Here is a 24,114-nt window from a genome sequence, read left to right on the forward strand (position 1 = left end):
GCATACATCAAATGCTTTTGTTTATAATTATATAACATAAAAATATCTCTTTGCATGTTAAAACAGTTAAATTCATGCTTAATTAGCATAATTTTTTTTCTATGAAAATGATGAATTATAGACCACTGAATCTTTTTTTTCAGGGGTGAAATAATTCGATTCACATGGCTCTAACCATCTTGACATGTAATTTACTTATGTAACATTCAAATAAATTTATTATAGAAGAAAGATGAACAAAATTGTATTGTTTTCTGTATATTTTTTTATTAATGAAAAAAGAAGCATATAATCTACAGTTTTATTAAACAATTCACAGTGACATTTTTATACAGTGCTATATACAGATGGAAGTTAATTATTTGTTTAAAGGTGAGCACATCAAATAAATTTACAACAGCTCTTACGATGATTTCTATCCTTCAGACTGCACACAAAAGTGAAGCATGGGAAATGCTATAGAAAAAGTGATCTCTAATGAGCGAGTGAATGAAACCCGAAGTTTAATATCCGTTTGGGCCTCTTTTTTTTAATTTCCCCGTTATTTCGCTAAGAGATTTGAATAATTTATAATAAAAATACTGTCAAAGAGAACTTTTCATTCACAGTATTGCAAAATGGTGTTATTTATAATCCCCTTTAATTTATTTCGATTTCATGGGACAAACTATTTGGTCTATTCAGGATTGTAACAGAAGACCTTCCAATTTTTAAAATAAATTTCAATAGCACTTCTGTTGTGTGCATACAAGTCTAAAAATTCAAGGCTCTGAGCCTTATCTCAATACCAGGATCACACAAAGTTCACAACACATGGTAGAAACAGTATAAAGAACTAATTGATTTTCCTCAACACAGAACACTGACAACTTTCTATGGTTTCTAGCAGAAGGCCATAAAGACTAGATGGAGTATATTTTCCTTATCTTTTATTTTTTTCATTTATTTAAATAAATGGGACTTGAAAAATGCAATGAATACAAAAACTTCAAAATTAGAGATTTGAAAAAATATTACAAATGAAGTATTTAAAAACTTCATTTGGCTCTCTACATGAGATTCTTATGTTAACTACACAATGCAAATATTTTTTCGCAAGGCAAACGAGAGTTGACATTCAAAGACATGGCATACAAATCACATATATACAATCAACATTCCTTCCGCAGATATGAATTTCGCGTGGGTCAAAATCCATTTGAATGAAATAAACTGCACTTCTGCCATCGAAACTCGCTCAACAAAACATTTTTGATGGAAGCGAACACTGCGCTGGCATACTAGACAACCCACTGAAGACTGCCAGGTCCGGTTTTCTCACCATGTGTTGCACTGCTCCTTTAATAAAGCTTCACTTTCAGAGCTCGAAGTGTCAGAGAATGCCTTCTTACCAGAGCAGTGATAGATACTTTGTGATACAATTTCATAGAAGCATTAGCAAATACTAGAGTGCAGTATGAGTAAACGAACTAGCACTGTTGCTGTGTGCCAGACTCAACATGCTACCGCTGATGCTGAGGTCATCGGCTGGCAGAGGTTCCTGAGAAGCCTCAGCAATGGCCAGAGCATCAAAACCCAGTCGAGCACTCTCCTCATCGAAAGCTTCTATTTCTCGTACTTGTCTTTCCAAAAGCAACCTCTGTCTCTCAGCCCGCTCTTCTTGAAATTGTTGCTTTTCTAGTTCCATCTGAAAAAAAAAATCATTTAAATACTTTAAAGAGATATCAGCAGGGGTGTTGATGGAATTACATTTTTGTAGAGCAAGTAATAAGTCAAGGACAAAAATTAATACAAAATCTCAAAGTTTTATAGTTTATATAACAAAAAGAAAAAAGCATAGTCTAAAGACTAAGTCACGACAATCCCACAAACTCAAGAACTCTAAATGTCTTTCACACCTACTTTTCTTGTGGAGAAAATTTTGCAACCACCTCTTGAGATATATAAATAAAAATATGTTACAATCCTTAAATAAATATCAAATTCAGCTACAGTTATTCATAACACTAAGACTAACTGAAAGAAACATTAAAAATCACAATATGCATTACCATTTAAAAATATTGCAAGTGCTAAGAAAAAGTTTTTAATTCCAACTTTGTGCACAGAACTTCCCAATTTTCGAAGTCCTGTATTAGCATATTAGTGGATTCTACTGCTTCTAGTATTATCTGAATGTAGATTTAGATTATTGTGGTAAAATTTAAAAACAAAACACTTCATGTTTAAAATAAAGGAAAAGAAAGATGATCATTTTGAAGAATTTAAGCATGCATGTAGGTACACAAGAAGTCACCCCTTCCCAAAGCTTATTTCCAATTCTTGAATAGAAATATACTTCTAGTTATTAAGTTTCGGCATCTGAAATAGGCCACTGCATGAAAACATTTTGTTTTCTTTGGCAGTTGAAAGTAAAAAAGTTTATTTATGAAATTTGCAGATACGTTCATTTCTAAATTTTGAAGGGGGAAATGGAGTTCTAGTACAAATTTAAAAGAGATGTTTTAGAAATATACATTTATTTAATGCAAAAATTTGTGTAATAGTACATTAATGACAAATACCATTCCTTTTAAGAGCTCAAGACTATTAGTTTAGGGCACTTTTACTGTACCAAACAAGACATTCTTTCAGCCCCCCCCCCTAGCAATTTAAAAACGTGTTACTTCAATTAAAAATGCATACATAGCCTTATGAAATGTTTTATTCATATGGCTACTTCAATTTTGTAGCTTATCTATGATTTCTATTCAACTTATTTTTGTTAATAATCTGGGGGTTTTACATTGCCGAATAAATTTTTAAAAATTCCATCTTACCCCTATTTTGATATTAGCTCTTCCACTGTGTATGTGCAAAAACACAAAGATAGTATATCCGAGAACAGAACTGTCAAAGTTGTAACTGATTAACAGTTACAAATTTGAATTTATAAAAAGTGGAAGTGAAATTTGAGAAACTGAATATTTAAACTCAAAAAAAGAAGTGGAATAACAAATAAAAATAAAATTCTATAATTGCAATTATGTGCATGATATTAAGCGTTCCTAAAGAATGATATATTTCTCTAACAAGGAATGTTTTTAAATGCCGTTGATCTATATTAGATGTGATCGTGATGTAGACTTAATTGCCAAAGAATGCAAATAACATTTCCCAAATTATTGACATTCTTCAAGTAAGTGTATTTGCAGAACCGTTCATCAACTGTTAACTACAAGGTCCTTACTTCCCAAAGGAGGATGAAGCATTATGAAAGTGACACGAGAATTGGCAGTTTGGCTTATTTTTCAAGTTTCTCAAGATAATGTATTTACAATAAATTCAGAACACAACATTTCAAAAACAATAATACACAGAATACAGAGAGATGGTAATTGGCATCCATACAATATTTATGAATAGCTACTATCAGATCATAACAGACATCTCAACTTTTGCAGTTGGGTCTAATATCAGGTAGAATGAAATCTTTCTTCCCTAAGAAATATAATTGAGACAGATAAATGTTAATTTATATTCTAATATACTCTAATTTTTCTAATATACTCAAGATAGTGCCAATCGTCAAAACGATCCCTTTTGGAACCCATTCTTCCCATAGGAAGAGGTTCAACATCAATGACAACTTTTTATAAATGTGGAGTTGCATTTTCAGAAATCCTCTGGTTGATACCATTCTATATAATAGTATGTTGAAATGACTGATATTTTCAGTTAGTTTTGAATTTCATTGTTACTGTTCTACTTTTGACAATACTTTCACATGTGGTAACAAATGGATAGTGTTCTGCCTTATCAGATGGCACAGTTAACTGCAGAATTGACTTCCTTCCAAAACCCTATATCTTAATGCCTCTTTTATTTATAATCACATTATTCCAAGTATAAAGTATCTCTTGTATATGTAGAAGGACTTTTCTAATACACTCAAGCTCATCTTGGTGTCACAAATAATGAACTGTATCACATGTACACAAATATTGTTAGAAAAATGCATCATTGTATAATTATTGAAAGAACTTATTTTGAGAAAGTTTTGAAACATTTCATTATTTATTTAAAAATTATAAAAGATAATAAATACACTGTTAATATCTTTTTCTTGCCCTTTTAATAACTTATTACAATATGTTCATATTTCATAAAACAAAAACTGACCAATCTGAAGTTTTAAAAAAAAAGAGGTCAAGTCAATATATTTGCCTTTTAAAATCTTAGTAAATTTTGCAGAGATAAGCATGACATTTTATAAGCTTATAGAAGAATGCAAAAGAAATATTTTACACGCTGATATTTTTTTACTATGAGAACAATATAAAAATTGAATTTTTATCATTTTTTATAACTAAGCTCTCTATATATAAAAGCCAGCATTTTGTATTTCATATTTATTGGAGCTCTGCATTGGTAATATATGTCTAATTGAAATATTTATGGAAATAATTACTTATTCCACTTATCTGGGGTTCCTCTTGTATGTGAATTGTTTAGACATATCACTATTAGTACTATTTCTGCATGTACATTATCTGAAATGGTGAAAATTTGATTGGATTAAAATTTAATAAAGGGTTTGAAGATATGAAGTTTATTGTCTGGAAATTATATAAGCAACATTTGCCTTTCACTGGGGAAAAGTGGCAGCATAACGTCGATAAAAACTTGTCAGATAGTGTATGCATATTCTTGCTTCTCATGGCAATAAGGACATGAGCTGGATAATGGTTCTACTGCCAGAGAAAAGACACACACACACACACACACACACATATATATATATATATATATATATATATATATATATATATATATATATATATATATATATATATATATATATATATATATATGGGTGGGAATGGTATATATAGAAATACTTATGGTTCACTCACTACATATTTCTCAAAACCACAATATATTCAATTTTATTAATTATAGGCCAATTTACTAATAATTAGAGCACACATCAATAAATGCAGTTGATTAAGAATACGATACCAGATTGTAGAGTTTCAGAGTAACAGTAAAATTCATGCATTCAGACACCTCTATAGTACCAAGTAGAGCTCAATAATTTAAGTTCAGATATTATTTCATGAGGAATTCCACAGAAGTAAAGGGTATTTCAATTACAGCACACTGTTTACTACAATGAACTAAAGATTAGTTAAGGACAATTACCTTTTGTTCCAAAAGTACACGTCGTGTTGATACTCTATCTTCTAGTTCACGACGCTCTCTATTGCGCTGAGCTTCTCCTTGCATTTTTATCTTACTCTGGAAGGCAGTGAGTAATTCTAATTCTTGCTGTAACTGGTCCTTTAATTGACGGTATTCGAGCTCTTGGGATTCATCCAATCGAATCTGGAACAACAAACATTTGAGTGAATAACAAAATATGCAGAGATAAAAAAAAAGTTAATTTATCAAATGCATTACTTTATTTAATTAATAAAAAAATATACTTTTCAGCTAACAAATACAGTTTAAAATTAAATTCGCAAAAAAATTAAATAAATATGCTCTAAAAATATCATGACATACAAATAAATCGAACTAAACTTGTAAGGTTTGTCAAATTCATTTATGTGTGAATTGATATAGCCCCTATCATGATGAACATTAGATAATGCTTCACAAAATTTAAATTAAATAATTAAATTAAAGACTAACATTCTGATTAGATAAAACTTTTGATTCTTAAAAAAGAAAAGACAACAGGAAATTTGATCCGATTTCACAGAATAAATTAAATAGTTAAATTTCAGCTGTTACGAAACTGTTACCTGAAATGAGAAAGAACATTTTTATTTCTTCTTTCTTTCTTTTTGCTCAAATATGGAAAATTTTTAAAGTTCTAAGTTCATAATGTATGTATTCTTTTTTTATACATTGATGAAGTTTTTAGTCATATATAAAATGTTTTTAAAGAAGTTGTCACTAAATGTAATACTTAGTTACTGATTCTGTAAAGATAATATAATACATAAAATTTCAAAAATGTCTCAAATTAGACTAGTTAAAAACAAATTGATTGAAAAATGATAAAATTTTAAAACTCCATTTAAAATGTTTTTATTACAGATATTTTCCCAAAATTTATTTAATAATTTCTTATTTCAAAATTATATAAGGTTTAAATAATATGCAATATAGCCAATTTTTTAATTATTTTCACAACAAAAAAAGTAATATAGAGTAAGATGTTGTTTTAATTTTAAAAAGAAATTACACTATTAGTTATACTATAGTACAAATATTTTATAGACAAAAACTCAACACCCCCCCCCAAAAAAAAATTGATGAGTATAGCAATCACATATATACACACAAACAAAAATGTAATACTCAAGATAAACTAAAGTATAATTCTTATAATGAAATTTGAAGGAATGCATTATTTTCAAAATGTATTTCAATGGTGCAATTTTTCAGATTTTAATTTCATCAACATACTTATTTTTCTTTCATTTCTGTATTAAATGCAGATTTAATCTCTTGTCTTATTGAATTGCTTTACCCCCCCCCCCACACACACACACTTTTTAAATTAAAAAAGTCTTATGTGATATTAACCTCAATTCACAAGAGAATTCTTATAAATATTTTTTTTAAGTTTAATAAAATTAACATGATAAAAATGTTTTAAAAAAACAATAATCTGTAAATACTTTAAAATGTACTACAAAACTTTTGCTTTAAAAAAAAAAACATCCATACTTAACTCATTGCTAAAGGTGATTTCACTCAAAAAATTAAAATTTGAAATTTCCGTTCTGTAATTTAAACTAATTAATATTTTAAAGAGTTATTTTCCAGATAAGAGAATGAATTCTCATTCCATAATTTAAAATAATTTATATTTTAAAGAGTTATTTTGCAGATAAGAGAATGAAATTTCAATCAGACAGACCTAAACATTAGCTTACCGATTGTTTTTGAAGCATGTCAGCAATGCTCTGTTCATATTGTTCTCCTAAAATTGCTAGTTTTCGCATCTGTTCTTCCTTCAATTTTTTAATTACTAATTTTTGTTCTTCTTTGGGCGTGGAAGCTAAAATTTGATTTTTCCATGCTTTGTACTGTCTTGTTTGAATCTTACAGGTTTCTCGGAACTGCTTTCGGATCATCAATTCCTTTTGCTGAAAATATTTTTTTCATTATTTATTAATTGATTAAAAAAATGAATTATAACAGTACATTCAATTAAGAACTATGCAAAATACATGCATCAATAAGGTATATATAATTGATAACTCTAATATGTATTTTAAAAATAAAAATATGTCCACAATTTTTTGTAAAATTTGAATTTCTAGTAGATTATAATGTGGGAATTTCAAATAACAATATGATAGATTGTATATATCTAAAAAATAAAAAAATAAAACAAAAATTATTATATTCTATTCACAATATTCAATACCAAAATAATTCAAAGATTTTTTTTTTATTGAATAATATTTGCAATGATGAAAATGAACCACTGCTATTATCTATTGAAGATTTTCAATCATAAAGCTTAATCATTTCATAGATACCTATTACTCTTCTAGAATAATTTAAAAAAAAAAAACAATTGAACAATAAACATTCATATTTATTAGATAAAATGTGCGAGCCTAAAAGCAGAAAAAATCCCAAATGAAAAATGAAATTAATGAGCTTATGTTAAATTAATGAAATATAGGTTCTTATATGAATTATCAAGGTTGTCCCTCAAATTGGGGGGGGGGATCCCTCTATGCATATTCAAGATACGATGGGAAAAGCAAGGAAAAGAAGCAACATTTAAAGATCATTCAGAATAATAGCATATTAAAAGAAGGGTTATATTTACATAAAGAAATTCTTTTTTTTTTATCTTTATTTATTATCTAAAATATAACAAAATTTATATAGTAAAAGGGGGGATATATCCCCTCTTATGCTCTTTAAATTTAGGAATCAGGTGAAATAAAACACAAAAACATTTTTTATAAAGATACAAATCATTTAATGATTACTTAACAACAACAATAACAAAACAAAAAAAAATCATTACAAAACAAGATTTTTTTATTTATTCATTTTTGCCAATTCATGTATTTGGGCATCAATTTCTGCAGAATTTTCCACCATCAGTTTTATGGAGCTATTACTTAATAAATAAAGTATAACATTTTTGTATGGCCTAACATAATTTTTTTTAGCTATTTAACTTTTAGTGAGCATATACAAAAATATTTCTGATGTATCATTGAATGCATTAAAAAAAACACGTGGTGTTTCAATGCACCTATAAAATTTAACAACATTTAATTAACCAACAGCTTTAAATTTTGTTCTTTAACCAAAAAGTTCGGAATAGGTTTATTTTTGAACATTAATTTTCACCCTTTCGGATTTGGCATGTTATCTTTTCATGTATTCTTTTCAGATACTAAGTTCAACATCAATGATGACCATTCTGAACTAGCAAGCTTATATTGTATGATTTCCTCTTTTGGCATGACTAGTAAATACTTGTTTTTCCATATTACCTGGGCTTATTATCTTTTTACAAAGCGATCAGTACACAACAAATTGATTTTGCAGAACTCCTCGAATCCATTCAATAAATTTTTTTTATCAGTCCATTTTCAGCAGCTCATTGCTTTTAAAAAAATTTCTAATCTATTTTGAATAAACTGGCAACTTCTCAAATAATAAACAAACCATTCAATAAACTCAAATCCGATAAACTAAACACCAACATGCTGCTTCTGCAGATAGAATGTTTCCTCCAGAAAAATGTATTCTACACTTTCACGCAGTTCCAGAAGTCTCATGCATGCGCATTAGCTGCAATTCCGGAAACTTACTGGGAAAAAAGAACCATCAAGGAAATCGAAATTGGACTGATCTATAAAGGAAAAAAAGGGGAGGGGAAGAAAGTAGAAAATGAGCACGTTTCCGCATCACACAATCACAAATGGTGTTGCTTTTGAAGCTATGATAATAAATTCCCAGCATTTCCCAGTTTTTATTAAAATTTTCAAATTTCCCTTTATTTTCTAGTTTTTTTTGTTGTTGTTTTTAAATCTGTCTTTTTCCTGTGGCATGGCAACCCTGATTATATAAACATTTAGCTTATTGAGTAGATTTCTCTCAAAAGAAAAAAGTGAACTCCTGTAATTAAAGTGATATGTTGCATTTCAGTTCAATTTAATAATGCTCAAAAAATCATTTACTTTGTAAAACAAAACACCATCAAATCTAATATTCTGAGACAATTTCATAATGTCCCCCCTTTTGTGGTTCAATAACAGAAATTCAATAAAAAATATAAAAGTTACAGATTTTATTTACCTTCAAACTTTTAGGTTGTTGTTTTACTTCTAAGGCATGCTTTTTTCGAAGCTCTCTTTCTCTTCTAGCATTATATTCTTGCTGATTTGCTAATTCAGTCTGGTGTTGCTTTCTAATATGCTCTTCCCTTAGCTGATGAACAGCTCTCTGCTGGCGATACTCCAGTTCTTGAGTCATATCATGATGATGAAGTAACATCGAATGGGCTTGTTCCAACTGGGACTGTCTTTTATTTAATTCCTGGAGAAAAAAAATAAATGGTTAGACACTATTTAAAAATAATTATTTTTACTATCCATGCAAATCTGTTAGTCACATAATCTTATCTTTCCTTACATTTTAACAACATCCTTTGTCAACTCTTATCAAGCTTTTGAAAAAATACATAAACTTTAATTGCATAGCTGTAAAGTAATTAAATTTAATAATTTCTCCATTCTCTTAATGCATTATGAATTAAGAAAACCTATACATTATTCAAATATTCCTTCAAATAAAAATTCATTAAATACAAAGGTAGTATACCTTTACAAATCATTAGTCAAAATATTAAAACATAACAGCAAAACAATCATGAAATCATGATAAAATAGCTTTTAAATTTTTGGCATAGATTATATATTAATAACCTATCTTTACTTCCACCGGCCCAATAGTTTAGTCGTCAATTAGGAGGATTTCCGAGTTTAAACAACAACAGATTTTAGTTTCCTTTTTTGATTTTTCCAAAATTATTCTTATTATAAAACTTACAATTTAGAAATAGTCTTAATACCTTTTTCAATTTTTATACAAAAATTAATATTTAATCTCCTAATACTTTTTCAAAGAAAAATAATTACAAATGTTACCTAAAGGTTATAATAAATAATTCAAATTAATACTCTTTTAAAACAATTAAACTCAAGTATTTGGATTTAATATTGATAAATTTGTTCTAACGCGCAAAACTGTATTTATGTTTGAAATTAAATCAATATTAAAATTAAAAAGTATAGGCATCTGTTCAAAATTTTAATGATTTATTAGAATGAATACTGGGGAAATAAAGTTTTTCTCATAAATATAAACATTTATTTCAACAAATGATTTCAAACAAAAACAGAATGATTTCAACATCATCCAAGCTGATAAAAATTACCAATTTAAACTAGTTAAATGCAGAATTTATTTTCCCATATCTCAAATCTCCCCTTTTAAAGCAATGATACATATACACGTTAAATGCAATATAAAGGGTTGCATATTAAATTTTGCTAAAAATCATAAGAAAGTGAATATATATCAAAATGAAAGTTTAGATTGACATGTATACACATCCAATGGATTTAACTGGTTAAAATTATACCTTCAAACTGTATTATCCTTTTTCAACCAAGCAAAGTTTCTTTTTTTATAGACAAATTAAAAAAATCTTATAAAGCATACACAGAATTCTGCTTATTTAATCAAACTTGATTGAGAAATATATTTTTGCAAAGATCCCATTAAAATATAATCTTTAATACAACACTAACTGCCATCACCAATTTTTAACATAATAATACAATATGCTTGGTATGCTGTCCAATTTTCTGTTGAATGTAAATGTTGTTTTTCCATAAATCTCTTTTAAAAAAAGCAACATTTTTCTTATGAACAATTATTATTTATCAATTGTTCCAGATTTCAAAACATATTTTGTTTCTCAGTTTTTAAAATAATTATCATCCTGATTCTCGTATGCAAATGAAAATTAATGAATGAAGGATAAATATCTAGAAGTATTAAATTTTTATATGTAAATGATAACATTTATATCCGTAACTATTTTTCTGTTTAAAAATTACATTTCAAGTATTAGGTGAATTAATCTTTATTATCATACAAAAAAAATCCCTCACAATCATACCATTGGCTGATTAATGCAAAGACATGTTATAAGCATAAGGTATACCAAAAATTTGAAGGCTATTTTCTTAAAACTGTCTGGCTATTGCATTTTCATGTTTTAAAGAAGAATATTCTAGAGGTATGCTATCATTATATTAATTCCAACCTGGATCATCCCCTTAGAAAAAAACCTTCACATCCATTTACCTCCAATCCTTCATTTTTAAATTACCAACACAATAAAAATGATGAATGAAATTTTAGCATTTAATACTTAAAATACATGTCAAAACCTTCTAAATTCTTAAATTCATGAAGAAGCTGAACTTATTTGTTATCTATACATAAAGGTATCCAAAAAAATTTTTATACAAAACAACAAAGGCAAAATGCATAAATGAAAAAGACTTGCAGCTTTCGAAAGTAAAATTTGTTTCAGAAAAAGAAATTTTAAATTATCCAATCAATTAACTTAAAGTAAAATAGGCATACACATTAAATACATTAAGAAAAAATATTTTTGACTTAATTTATGCATATATGGAAAGCAGGACTTTCCTTAACAATTTCATTACAATTAAAAATGCATTTCTAACTGTAAACTTCTTAAGTAAAGAAGACAAGAAAAATATATGTAAATACTAGCTTTTGTAACATATGATAAGAAGTTTAAAACAATTAACTTTTATATGGCTATTATTGTGAAAATGCATCAATGAGAAAATGTTCTTCCTACATTCACCTAGGCACATTTTATATTTTTACCAACAAAACTGCACATATGTGTGGGGGGGCACTTAATTTACTTTAGAAGAGCTTATTGCAAATTTACATGAGGCATTTCATAATTAAGAAATGATTCAGTTCAGAAATGCAAATAAGAGTATTCTTGAATAAATTTTATAAAAACTTCAATCAATGTATAATGTAATAAAATTTAATTAACATTAATAAATGTATTATTTTCTGATTTCATCTTAATAACTTAATGTAATTTGAGTATTATCCCTGAAATTTCCAATTTTTGTTCAAATGCTAGAAGTCAGAAAATTGGTCAAAATCTACAATCTTCCTCACCGACTTTTTTTTTAGATAGAAGCAAGATCTTTCTGTGCTTATGTGTAAGAAGAACATTTTACTCAGTGGCACTTTTTCATTTAGGAGAGATCATAAAAAAATTTATTTTTATAACTCTTCATTACGAAACAGTCCCTACAGAAATCAAAGTGTTTTCATACAACTATCTAGGTTATTTAATTAAATTTTGCAACGGAATTATACATTTATTCATAATATTAAGAAAATAAACATTTGTTCCATTTTTCTGGCATACCCTGAACATATGCACAATGCAATGATTGAAATAGAAAATAAGATTTTTTTGTATCTTCTTGGCAACATCAAATATTTCACAGAAACAAACAAACTCACACTGAAACATTTACTTACATCACGCAACAAATTTTGTTCCATCTGGTGATACTGAAGTAACTTCCGCCTGCGGAATTTACGAATTTCTAAACGATGAGAATCACCTTGTTCTCTTTGAAGGCGTTGCAAAGATGCTGTTTGGCGTTGAAGAACTTCTTCCTTGTGGTTACGCATTGCATCATCTCTTTGCCGAGAAGAAGCATCGCTACTGATTTCCTACAATAAATAAAATTAAAAATATACAAATACACACATACCAAACATAGAATAAGAATTTCAAACTTTAATATATATATTTTTTTGCCTTGTAAGGTATCTCACATTTTCAATTTCTATTCACAATAGTGTACTTATAGAAAATCTGCATCCAAACAGATATCAGGATTAACAGCACATCACTGAAGAATAATTTAATGTTTATAGTCAATTCACAAATTAATTAGTGCATACTTTCAAATTTTACAAACGAGTTTTAAAAAAATAAAACTAGAGAATTAAAATTAAGAGATAAAAATATGCATTAATAAACTGATTAACATATATGATCAAAATATCATTGTTTGTAATTCTCTTTTAAGAAACATTTTAAATTGATTTTCAATTTTGATTATAAATATATTTAAAAAATTTAATAAAAGCTACTGCAATGCAAAAATAAATATAATGCCATAACTTTCAAGCATTTGTTTTGTTTAAAAACGAGGTAAAAATTAAATTTATACAAGTGTAACATATTGATTAACATGATAAAAATAGATTCATACAGACAATCCTCCCCAAAATGCAATTTGTTGTAATTTTTCCAAAATCATAAAATATAAAGGCTGCATGTTCATTTTATAACTGAATCGAACCTATATTTTCAAACAGGAAACTTAATATATTTACAAAAAACTAACGAGTAACCGATTTTCAAATAAAATTGTAGCACTAAGATGTTTATTAATTCACAAAATAAAAGACAGCAAAAAGAATGTTAAATAAAGCACTTTCTTACATACTAAAAACAGTAAAAAACAACTATTATAAATTTAAAAAAAGATAATATAATTTAAAAAAACATCAAACAGAATTTGAAGCATTGATTCAAGTAACTTTTTTTTTTTTTAATTTTGATGTGTTTAGCAAAATTTAAGAAATTGTGAAGCAAAAAAAAAAAAAGAAGGGGGGGGGGGGGGTGAGTTCAAAAGAAAGGGAAAATTGGTGTTTTCTAATCATTTTTGTTTTATTTGTTGTTGTTTATTATTATTTTATTTGTTGTATTTTATTTTATTGTCATTTATATTAGTTTTAGAATACAGCAAGACATAAAAAAATGCTTTTTTTTAATTCCCCTTTTCCATCACCTTGAAAGTTAACTCACACAACATTTGGCTAATGGGAGGCAGTACCAGTCAAAAATAATTTAAGAAAACTAAACTCCTTAAGAAAAGAAAAGAAAAGAAAGAAATAAAATAAAATAAATAAATTTAAATAAAAATGGAATGCTTAAATTTTAAAACAAAGATAGACGTAATTGTTCAATAGATAAGATCCTAATATTAATGGTTCTAAGAATTATACTGCATTTAAAGCATTCAAACAAGAAGTATCTATCATTAGGAAATATTAAAATGTAAATAGGCCTACTTAATTTTTTATTTAATATTTGCACAGGCTATTTTTTCACCCATTCCACAAATATCTAAAAAAGAAAACAATACATACCCGCTTCAAGCGATCTTTTAAATACTTGTACTCTGTTTTTTGCTGTGCTTGGAAACGTTTAATTTCATCTTCATGTTGCTGAGATATACTTTTGCTTAAGCGTTTTTCACTAGCCAAATTTTGTTTAAGCTGGAAAACATAACAATTGAACTTTAATTCAATGAAAAATATTCAAAATAATCTTATTAATATTGGATTAAATTAATATTAGAAATAAAATCAAAAATATTACTATAAAAATCCATACATAAAAACATAGTAAAATTGTCAACAAAGAATAATATATATATATATAAATATAGTGTACTCCCAAGCATCTGGCTTGACTATTCGACCTAGTTTTCTTCATAATTAATTGAGGAAAGCAAGGCATTGGAAGCAGGCGACTGCTATGATTGTCCTACATTTCATGTGCAGAACAAAAGTTGTGACAGGAAAAGAGCAACATTCTGCTTATTGTACAGGATTTGTGAATTGTTCTTGAGGAATACATAATGTTTTTTTAAGTGTACTACAGTGAAGTGTACAGAATCCTGTTAAAATGTGAACAGTTCATATTCTTTAAAGTACTTTTTCTCTAGTAAATTTTTGCAGTGCTGTATATAAACTACCAATACAAAGCCTTCTAAATTAACTCGACACGTTACCAGCAAATGCTTCTATGATTTACTAGGGCATCGCTGCATTCACATTATATGTGGTTTAAGATAAATGGAGGGCTTAGTAATAAATAAGTGAGAAAATATGTATTATAGCAGTGAGTTCTGGTATAAAAACTTTGTCTTCTGGTATTGGTGGGCAATGAGAAATGAGTTCATAGAACACCGGCCTTTTTGTTATTCGGCCTATCCTTTCGCCACAATAGGCCAGATACTCGGGAGTACATTGTGTATATATATATATAATGGACAACATGGTTTTAGAAATTTAGGAGAAAACTGAATAAATTATGGGGGGGAGGAATCCAGTGATCAATTTCAGAAGCTTGTGTGGAAAGGGGGAAGTTTATAACCTTCAACATAAATTGATCAGACCTAATTTTATATCCAATTTAAATTTCAGAGAAAAGGAAATAATATTAAATCAATTTTTTTTTAAAGTTTATAGATAGTGTAGTAGCTTTCTAAAATTTTAGAAAATGATAAGCAAATATAATATTTATTATATACAAATGTGTTAGCATTTCCAATTAAAAAATATATCGATTCCATGTAATGATATAATAAACTGCTAAAATGTTTCATCATTGTCTTTGACTCAAACAGACTGCAATTTTGATTGTTGTAAGTAAATTTTATAATTAGATTTTTAAAAAGATAAATTTTATTTTATAAATTATTTGTAAAAAAGAATGAATATCAAAATATAAAGCTTCTTGTATATGCTGAGAGAGAAATTATTAAAAATGGCATTAACTGAAAAACAATATTGTATCATATGTAATAATTTTCAAAATTTATCAAATTCTTTTGATTTGTCATTTTTACAGATATTATGCACCATATATCATGCAGAACCCAATTAAAAGTCCTAAAGATAATTTCACTTTAAAAATTAAAGATTTGAAAGATAGAAATAAAATACTCAACTTTAAAAAAAAATAAACACTTATACAAAAGAAAATTATTCAAGAATATTATTTGTATGCAAATTTAGTTTTAACAAAAATGTCAAGCAAAATCAATCTTTTTTTAAAAAATCAACAACAAATTAGATCAAATACCAAAGGACTAATTTGAAAATCTTTAAATTAATGCAATAAATTACAAGCTACCAAATTCTCATCCTCTGTTATTTCTTTAAATTTTCAATAAAAAAAGGGAGGGGGATAGCTGCTATTAAGCAAAATTTTAACATTGATAAAAATATGAAATCTAAAAGATTAAAATTTTATCAATACTAAAACATACAATTCAAATTTAAGTAAAAGAATACACAATTTAATAAAATATAACTCCAAATACATTAAATTCTTACCTTCCTTTCTAATTCTTGCTGGTGTTTTACTTGTAATTTTTCTAATTCTTTACTAAATTGTTGAAGTAGATTTTCATATTCCTTATCTAATTTTTGTTTATGTTCTTCCATTTCCTGTTTACATTTAGCTTCAAGCTGTAAAAAAATCGTGCAAAACATTTAAAACAAATTAAAAAAAAAAAAAAAAAAAAAAGCAATCAAAGCTAAAACAAAGTTTTAAAAAATGTATGAATTTTTAGTACAAGACATAGAATACTAACTTGTATAAGAGCTTTCTGGTGCTGTCTCCTCATACGTTTATAACCAGACATTTGCTCGTGCATGTGATTTTCTTGTTCATGCTCTTTAATTTGCCTGGTCACAATGGATGTGGTTCGTATTGTAGCAAAGTTATTTGCACCTACATCAGCACTATTTAGACTTGTAGAAGAGGAATTCTGGTTAAGAAAAAGTAAATATTTTAGAAAATCATTTCATACCCCAACTATAATATTGATATAAAAAATCATCAATTAAAACAAAAGCATTGACAAGCACTACTAGATATACAATTCATTATAAAATAATAAGTCCTGAAAAGGCACTGATATGATCATTTTCAATATGTAAAATAAACTGAATATAACTTAATAATTTATAATATATTGCCCATAATTTAACCTTGCTGTCATTGGCTTTCTATATATGCCTTGGCACCCCAACATAACAGAAATTTTGGACAAATTGTTATTTAAATTTATTTTTCTAAACTATAATAAGAAACAACATGGCAGCTTATAATTTATCTTGAGTTGTTTTTGAAAGATAATAATGTAAACATGATTTATACAAAGATACAGATAATTTTTATTATTATGCTTACTTTTTTTATGACACTATTTCTTGAAATGCAACAACATTTCTCTTAATTTTTACTGTTGGTCTATGATAATCTTAAGAGCATTTAATATAATTTATGTATTTGCCAGGATATACACAAGATATTTTAACTATAAAAACAGAATTATGAAGCTTACCGATGGACTAAGACGGATTCCTCCCCGCTCCCTAAATGAAGCTGGGTAATTATAGGTTGAATCTGTCTCAGAGGTAGGTGGAAGACTACTTGTACTGCTGCTTTGACTGCCAGCACTTACATTTTCACTTTGTTGGCTGTGAGTACTGGTAATACTATTGCTTTTACTACTATCACCTCCAATCTGATCATCTTCCTAGAAACAAAACAAAACAAAAAAATAACCAAAAGTGATAAACTATTCATTATAAGATAAAGTTCTACATTTGTTGATTGCCATGAAGCTGTCATGTAAATTACACGAGACATGATCTTTATTCGTTTAATGCAAATGTTTAAGATATGTAGCAAATTAATTAGGATAATAATTACTGATCTGAAATTGTTTAATGTGATTATTCTCAGATTATGGAGAGGATAATTTTGAAATACTCATAAAAATAAAAAATTAAAATGTATACAACTAATTTTAAAAAATGAAAAATTAGGAATTTCTTATTCCAAATACTAAAATATTGAGCATTTCAAGTTTAAAAGATTAAATTGCCATTTTATTTTTTCAAGCCCTATTGTATTCCATTTCTGGTTAAGAAATGATCAGTCAACTTCTACAATTTAACTTATTATAAGCAATAGAATGCCAAGAAAGGCATAATTTTGATACAAATTTAGGATATTTCAATCAATTTGAAAGGCAAAATGTTTTAGCTCAAAGCACTACAGCAAACTGTTAGTTTAGAATACAGCAAGACAATTCTATAAAAGGCAGCATAGCAAAATAAAAATTAGCAGTGCACTAATATTTTAGATAAGTGCTAAATCCTAAGAGCATTATGTTAGTACTTACAGTACTGTCTTCTTCTGGTTCTCCAGTACTCACTTCGTTTTCTTGCGAATCCACCATCAAAATTTTCTTCATTTTGCGATAATTTAAATTGTCCAATTCTCTAACAGCAGCTTTTGTACGATGTATAAGGTCCATTATTACCCTAGATGGTCTAGGATTAACTATGAAAGGATGCTGGAAAAAAAGTATAATGAAGGCTGAATTTCTATCAACTATGGCTCATCTAAACTGGTGAATCAAATATATACCACTCATTTTAAAATAAAATTTTGTGCAATTTACTTCTGAAGTAGATATTAAAATAGATAAAATTTTTTAAATTCAGTAATAATGTTGAATTACTACATACAAAAGCAGGAACAAAGCTAATTCTTCCAAATGATAATTTCAAAATAAAAAAAATGATTTAAAACCATTAAAGTTTTCTAAAGCTTTTTTTTTAGGAATAAGATTGCAATATCTCTAAGGCAATAATTATTCATTGGTGTTGAATAATAATAAGAAATATTCAGTGTTGCATCTCTAGAAATTACAGCATTAATTCTAAGTGTTCTGTAGAGAAAAAAAAAAAAAATGATAAATAAAAGCTTAATACCTGTAACAACTTGGCAGCAGTTGGTCTATCAGTAGGATGTTTTTGTAAACATGTTTCTACAAAATGATGAAAAGAATCTGACCTAAAAGACGAAATAAACATTGAATCACTAATAAGGCAAATGTTTCTAAAATTACTTCTTTAAAACAAATTGTTTTGGTAATCCAATTGTATAAAATTAAATATATTCTAATCTTCATTTAAGAATAGAAATGCAATAAATAATTCTATTGGGATATTAATTAATGGTATTTAATTTTTGTAGCAAAGAATAATTTCACTGCAATATATTAAAAAGGGGAAATCATAGTTTTATAATTTAAGATAAATAATTAATTCTGAAAAATTGTTTTTCCAATAAACAGTTTTACAGTATAGGAAGAAAAAAATACACTTATAAAAAATATATTCCTCAACTACAGAGAAATATAATTGTTACCAAGAATACAAATGCAGCACAGTTAACAAACCAATATTGAATATTTATTCAAAATTTCTACTTTTAATAACTTGCATTAAATATTTTTTAAACCACATTAAAATTGCTGTAAATGTATATTATAAGTTTTACATATTAATGTAAAAAAAGATTCAAAAGCTTGTAATGATAATTATTAGATTTAAATGAAATGGATATTTATAAAATTTACTCAAAAAAATACAAATATTCTTCACAAATAATAAAGATGAATGTTGTGCAAGTTACAGGCCATATTGTTTGATTTATAGCTACCAAATATAATTTTTATATAATATTATCACTTAATTTAAATCCTAATCAATGTTATAATTTGTATTTTAAAGTAGGCCATGTAAATATTATAAAATGCCCTCTAATTTCCTGATCCAAATCCCATTTTTTTTAATTAAATTTTTGCCAACATGTGCTCTAAAAATTCCCTTTGTTTTTTACACCCCAAGCGAAGGGATAAAAATATCTAGTACCTATGCAGTTGTTTTAAAGATACTGAATATTCCCTTTTCTAACTTGACAAGTGTTAAGAAATCCTATCAGAATCTCGTAATAAAACCACTAAAAGGAAAAATTTTCACTTTTGCTCTTTATTGGAGCAAGCAAATGTACCATGCTTTTGCCCATACATACAAATTATGCATCTGCCTCCCATGGCAAAATAAACTGAAATTCATTCAAGAAGTCTCTTTGTGTCGGCCAACAATCAGATAAAATTATGCCCCACCCCTTCCCATGATTAGATTATTTAATTTTCAACAATAGACTACATTATAGCTCAGAAATTTAGATCATTTTGCATGATTTTTTTTTTCTATTGTTAAAAATTAAAAAAGTTTTCCATTTAATATTTGTGTAGTTTACCAAACAAACAAAAAAAAAATTACAATAATGCAAAACATAACGCCAAGAGACTGATCTCTATAAGAAAGAAAATCTCATATAAAAAATGGACGGAGCACATATAAAATATTAAATTAACAAGCTTTTAATGCTTAATGAAATGATTAAATGATTTAAATTAAATAAATCAATATCCTTAGAACTAAGTAGTCATTGAAAGTGAACAGTTCAACATACAAGTAATATCTTTTACAATTATATTTTTGTTATTAAGGCATTCTCTTCCTTAAAATATTTAGTATGATACTTTATAAATAAAATTTATTTGAAAAATAACAAACAGATGTTTAAATAAAAATTGGTATTAAATTTTCTTAGAAATTAGAAACTTATTTCATGCAACATTTTACAAAAGCAAAGGAATTGATGGTATTCATTTATGTTCTTTAGATCAGTACAGCATCAAATATTTCAGAAGTTGATATTTAATATCTTTGATGTATATATGTTTTTACCAATTTTAGCTTGATCTTAATCTTGCTACTTTTTAAAAAGACATATTATGTTTGAAATTTTTTGCTAATATATTGACATTGTATGGATAATACTGACAAGACATTTCACAAAGATATATATTTAAAGGGTGAAAAAAAAAATCTTACCAATCACCAGGACCTAAAGATGGTGAATCATTCTGGGCTATATGATACAAGGCACTCATTGCATTCATATTAAAATAAGGAGGCTTTCGCTCAGCTAAAAAAAAAAAAAAAAAAAATTAAAAATTAATATCAACGTGGCAACTGACAACGTAAACTGTCTAGTAATTTTTTCAATACTAAAAAAACTTTATATGATCATACAAATAATTCTTAAGAAGTGAACTTTCAACTAATTCATTAACAAATTAATGATGAATATACCAAAATACAGTATTTATACTTTTGCATTATGGTTTTTTTACTTTAATCATATTAGGCCAAATTGTTATTTCACATGCATCATACTCAAAGAACGTGGAATATATATGCATCTTTCAAGGGATGTGAGGAAACATGGAAAACAAGAAAAATAGCAAAAAAAGAGAAAGGGGATTTGTAAAAAACAACAATAAAAGTTTACATTTTATTAATTACAAAATTAAAACTACATCCTCAACCATTGGCAAGTACAAAAAACGCATGATTATTTTGAAATTATTATTTTCAATCCCCACATTTAAAAGAATAAGATAAAAATGCTAGAAACAAGAAATAATTATAAATGATGAAAATGTTTTAAAACTTTTGAGGAATGCTACCTTCATAAATTTAAAATCTTTGACTCATGTCGAGATCTTTCAAATATTTCTATGCTAAGTTTTCCTTTTTACTTACCCAATTCAATACAGGTGATACCAAGTGACCAAATGTCCACTTTGCCATCATACTGCCCCTCATCCATAGCCAAAATAACCTCTGGTGCCATCCAGTATGGAGTTCCAACAAAAGAATTGGCAGGGGAAGCCATTGATGCCGAGCCAAAATCAGCTATTTTTTTTTTTTTTTTTAGAAAAAGAAGAAAATATAAGGAAATAAAATACACAAACTTCATTAGTGCTGTTTTTTCAATTGCGAACATCAATGATTCATTTTAGAACTGTTTAAATTGTTACATTAATGTAAAAGCATTATGAAGATCATAATTTCACATTACTTTTTATACTAATGTCATAGAACACATATTAACATGAGCTATAATCAATGTTAATATTTTTAACTGATCAATTCTTCTACTTACAGGAATGTTTGCAGAAATAGTATTGCATTAAAATCGGGACAGATTTTTAAAACAATTATATAATTAGTAGCATAATAAAAAAATTAATGGTCTTTTTAAAAATGGGAAGAAAAGAAAATTTGCAAAGCATATTCAGAAATCAAGTTCAATCACTGCTGGGCAAGTTATGGCTTAATCGAAAATATTTTCAAAAAATAATATCTTTCTCCTTTTTATAAACGGTTTATGAAGATTAGTAGAATTAGAATACACAAAAAATTAATTTTCCATTCTTTGTCATGATATCTAAAATGTCCGTACACAACATTCATTTCATTTTAGCCTTTTTAGAATGTTCATGTAGTTCAAAATGTGAAGAGGACAAAGTCGAAGTAATTTTTATGAAAAAAAATAATAACAATTCCAATTTCTATTTGGTAGCAGCATTCTTTACGTTTTAAAAAATATCCCTAACAGTAAGAAAAAAAATAAAAACTTCAAAACTCAATGATTACCTAATTTGACTGTCCCATTTTCTGTGAGCAAAATATTACCAGCTTTCACATCTCTGTGAATTCTACCTAGAGAATGTAAATATTCCAATCCTTGAAGAGCATCTTGACAAATGGCCGCTATTTCTTCTTCCTTCAGAGGCTTTTTGTGTACTATAATAATAATAAAATCATTCAATCTGAAATAACCAGGCAATAATTTAGATAATATATAAATGATTTATTAAATATTCAGAACAGGTAATAAATTTTATTTAAAATAAATTTAAAGAGAATAACAATATAAGTAACATTCATAGATACAATATTCCTATTCTTGTAAGTGAATTTCTAAAAATTTTAATAATTCTGAGTAGTTTTTAATTTTTAAAAATTTTTTCTTGATCTGCCTATTTTAAAACAAATACATCCGATTTTGTTACTAAAATAAAGAGAGACATAATCAAAAATTATAATAGACCAAATTCCAAAATCAGAACATTAATTTATTTTGTTATTACTTTTATTAACATATTATTATCTATTAAAAGACTTAATTCATAAAAAGTAATTTAATATAATCACAATTCTTATAATGCATCCCTAAATTTTTTAAGTAGTAACAGAAACCATTATGGGGAAAAAATAACTTACCTTCTATAATGTCTGAAGCAGACCCTAAACAATATTCCATTATCAGCTAAGTAGAATAAATGAAAAATTAATATATAAAATTTTATGGTTAATTTTAAATGAATTACGGCAATATAAAAATATATATAAGTAAACAGGTAGAAATCAATATAGCTATCAATGAAAAAAAAAAACATACTCTCAATCAAAATTTATAAATCAGTGCATATATAGAGAGAGAAACTAAGAGAAGAGACTTTCAAAAAAAAATAATTATGAAATGATCAATTTTTTTGTAACTAACCCATGCTGTGTGTTCTTTCAAATAACAACCTTTATAATCAATAGTATTTCTATGCTTCAGCTGACGTAGAAACTTCACTTCCTTTATTATGTCTTGCCATTTCTAAAATAAAATAATGATCAATAATTAATATTGCATAATTTTGTTTCATAAAAAGTTAGGGAAAAAATAAAAATTACTTTTCTTTTCAATTTTAAAAATGTATAGCACAAATAATAAGTTAGAGAAGCAAAAAAAAAAAAAAAAAAAAAAAACAGACATTTGAAAAGTAGAAAGTTTCATCATCATTTTCCAAGTTTATATGTCATCATTATTTAAACATTCTAATGAATTTTGAAATGGAATGAGTGCACTCTTGAAATAAATTATGAAATTTAGTTAAAATAGGAGAAAAATCTGACAACTTCGAAATGTTATGTTATTTGTATGCCTGATATAAAAAACATTTTTGAATACATCTAGAATAAATATTATAAATGTATATATATAAAAAAATTCCAATAATTTTTAGATATTTTATTTTTTTAAAAAAAGAATGCACTTAAGTAAAAATTATTTTAAACCATATTTTAAAAAAAGTCATTCAATTCAAAATATGATTATCAAAAGGAAATTCTTACTTCTGCTGACTGTTTGCCAGTAAAAGACATCTTTTTAATAGCAACCACTTCTTTTGTGACTGCATTTCTAGCCTGTAAGACAGTTATAAGTTTGTAAAAGTACAGAATGTTACACTGAAGCAGATTCTTAATTAATTATATCCCTGAATTTTATATTTGACTTAATTTTAAAGTTAAATGATGAAATTCTTTTATATTTTAAACAATTGTGATTCA

At 26.7% G+C, this 24,114-nt stretch overlaps 1 protein-coding gene across 3 annotated transcripts in view; it reads right to left on the reverse strand.

Annotated features, from left to right (window-relative positions):
- Positions 1–287: 287 nt before the first annotated feature.
- Positions 288–24,114, reverse strand: part of LOC129961595 (serine/threonine-protein kinase Tao-like) — a 31,477-nt gene continuing 7,650 nt past the window's right edge. For 2 of the 3 annotated variants that reach the window (XM_056075109.1, XM_056075102.1), the window contains exons 4-20: positions 23,899–23,970; positions 23,279–23,380; positions 22,996–23,041; positions 22,366–22,515; positions 21,469–21,621; positions 20,755–20,848; positions 18,778–18,859; positions 18,183–18,356; positions 17,337–17,531; positions 16,581–16,757; positions 16,321–16,455; positions 14,344–14,472; positions 12,655–12,852; positions 9,334–9,573; positions 6,933–7,145; positions 5,185–5,367; positions 288–1,687 (exon numbers count right to left, since the gene is read on the reverse strand). In XM_056075109.1, coding sequence (XP_055931084.1) covers positions 1,445–1,687; positions 5,185–5,367; positions 6,933–7,145; positions 9,334–9,573; positions 12,655–12,852; positions 14,344–14,472; positions 16,321–16,455; positions 16,581–16,757; positions 17,337–17,531; positions 18,183–18,356; positions 18,778–18,859; positions 20,755–20,848; positions 21,469–21,621; positions 22,366–22,515; positions 22,996–23,041; positions 23,279–23,380; positions 23,899–23,970 — 2,586 coding nt within the window. In that variant the 3' untranslated portion in view covers positions 288–1,444. The remainder of the gene's footprint in view (positions 1,688–5,184; positions 5,368–6,932; positions 7,146–9,333; positions 9,574–12,654; positions 12,853–14,343; positions 14,473–16,320; positions 16,456–16,580; positions 16,758–17,336; positions 17,532–18,182; positions 18,357–18,777; positions 18,860–20,754; positions 20,849–21,468; positions 21,622–22,365; positions 22,516–22,995; positions 23,042–23,278; positions 23,381–23,898; positions 23,971–24,114) is intronic. The other variant, XM_056075116.1, reaches the window with a different exon arrangement.

The sequence above is a fragment of the Argiope bruennichi genome, chromosome 1 (assembly GCF_947563725.1).
Source record: "Argiope bruennichi chromosome 1, qqArgBrue1.1, whole genome shotgun sequence".
NCBI lineage: Eukaryota > Metazoa > Arthropoda > Arachnida > Araneae > Araneidae > Argiope > Argiope bruennichi.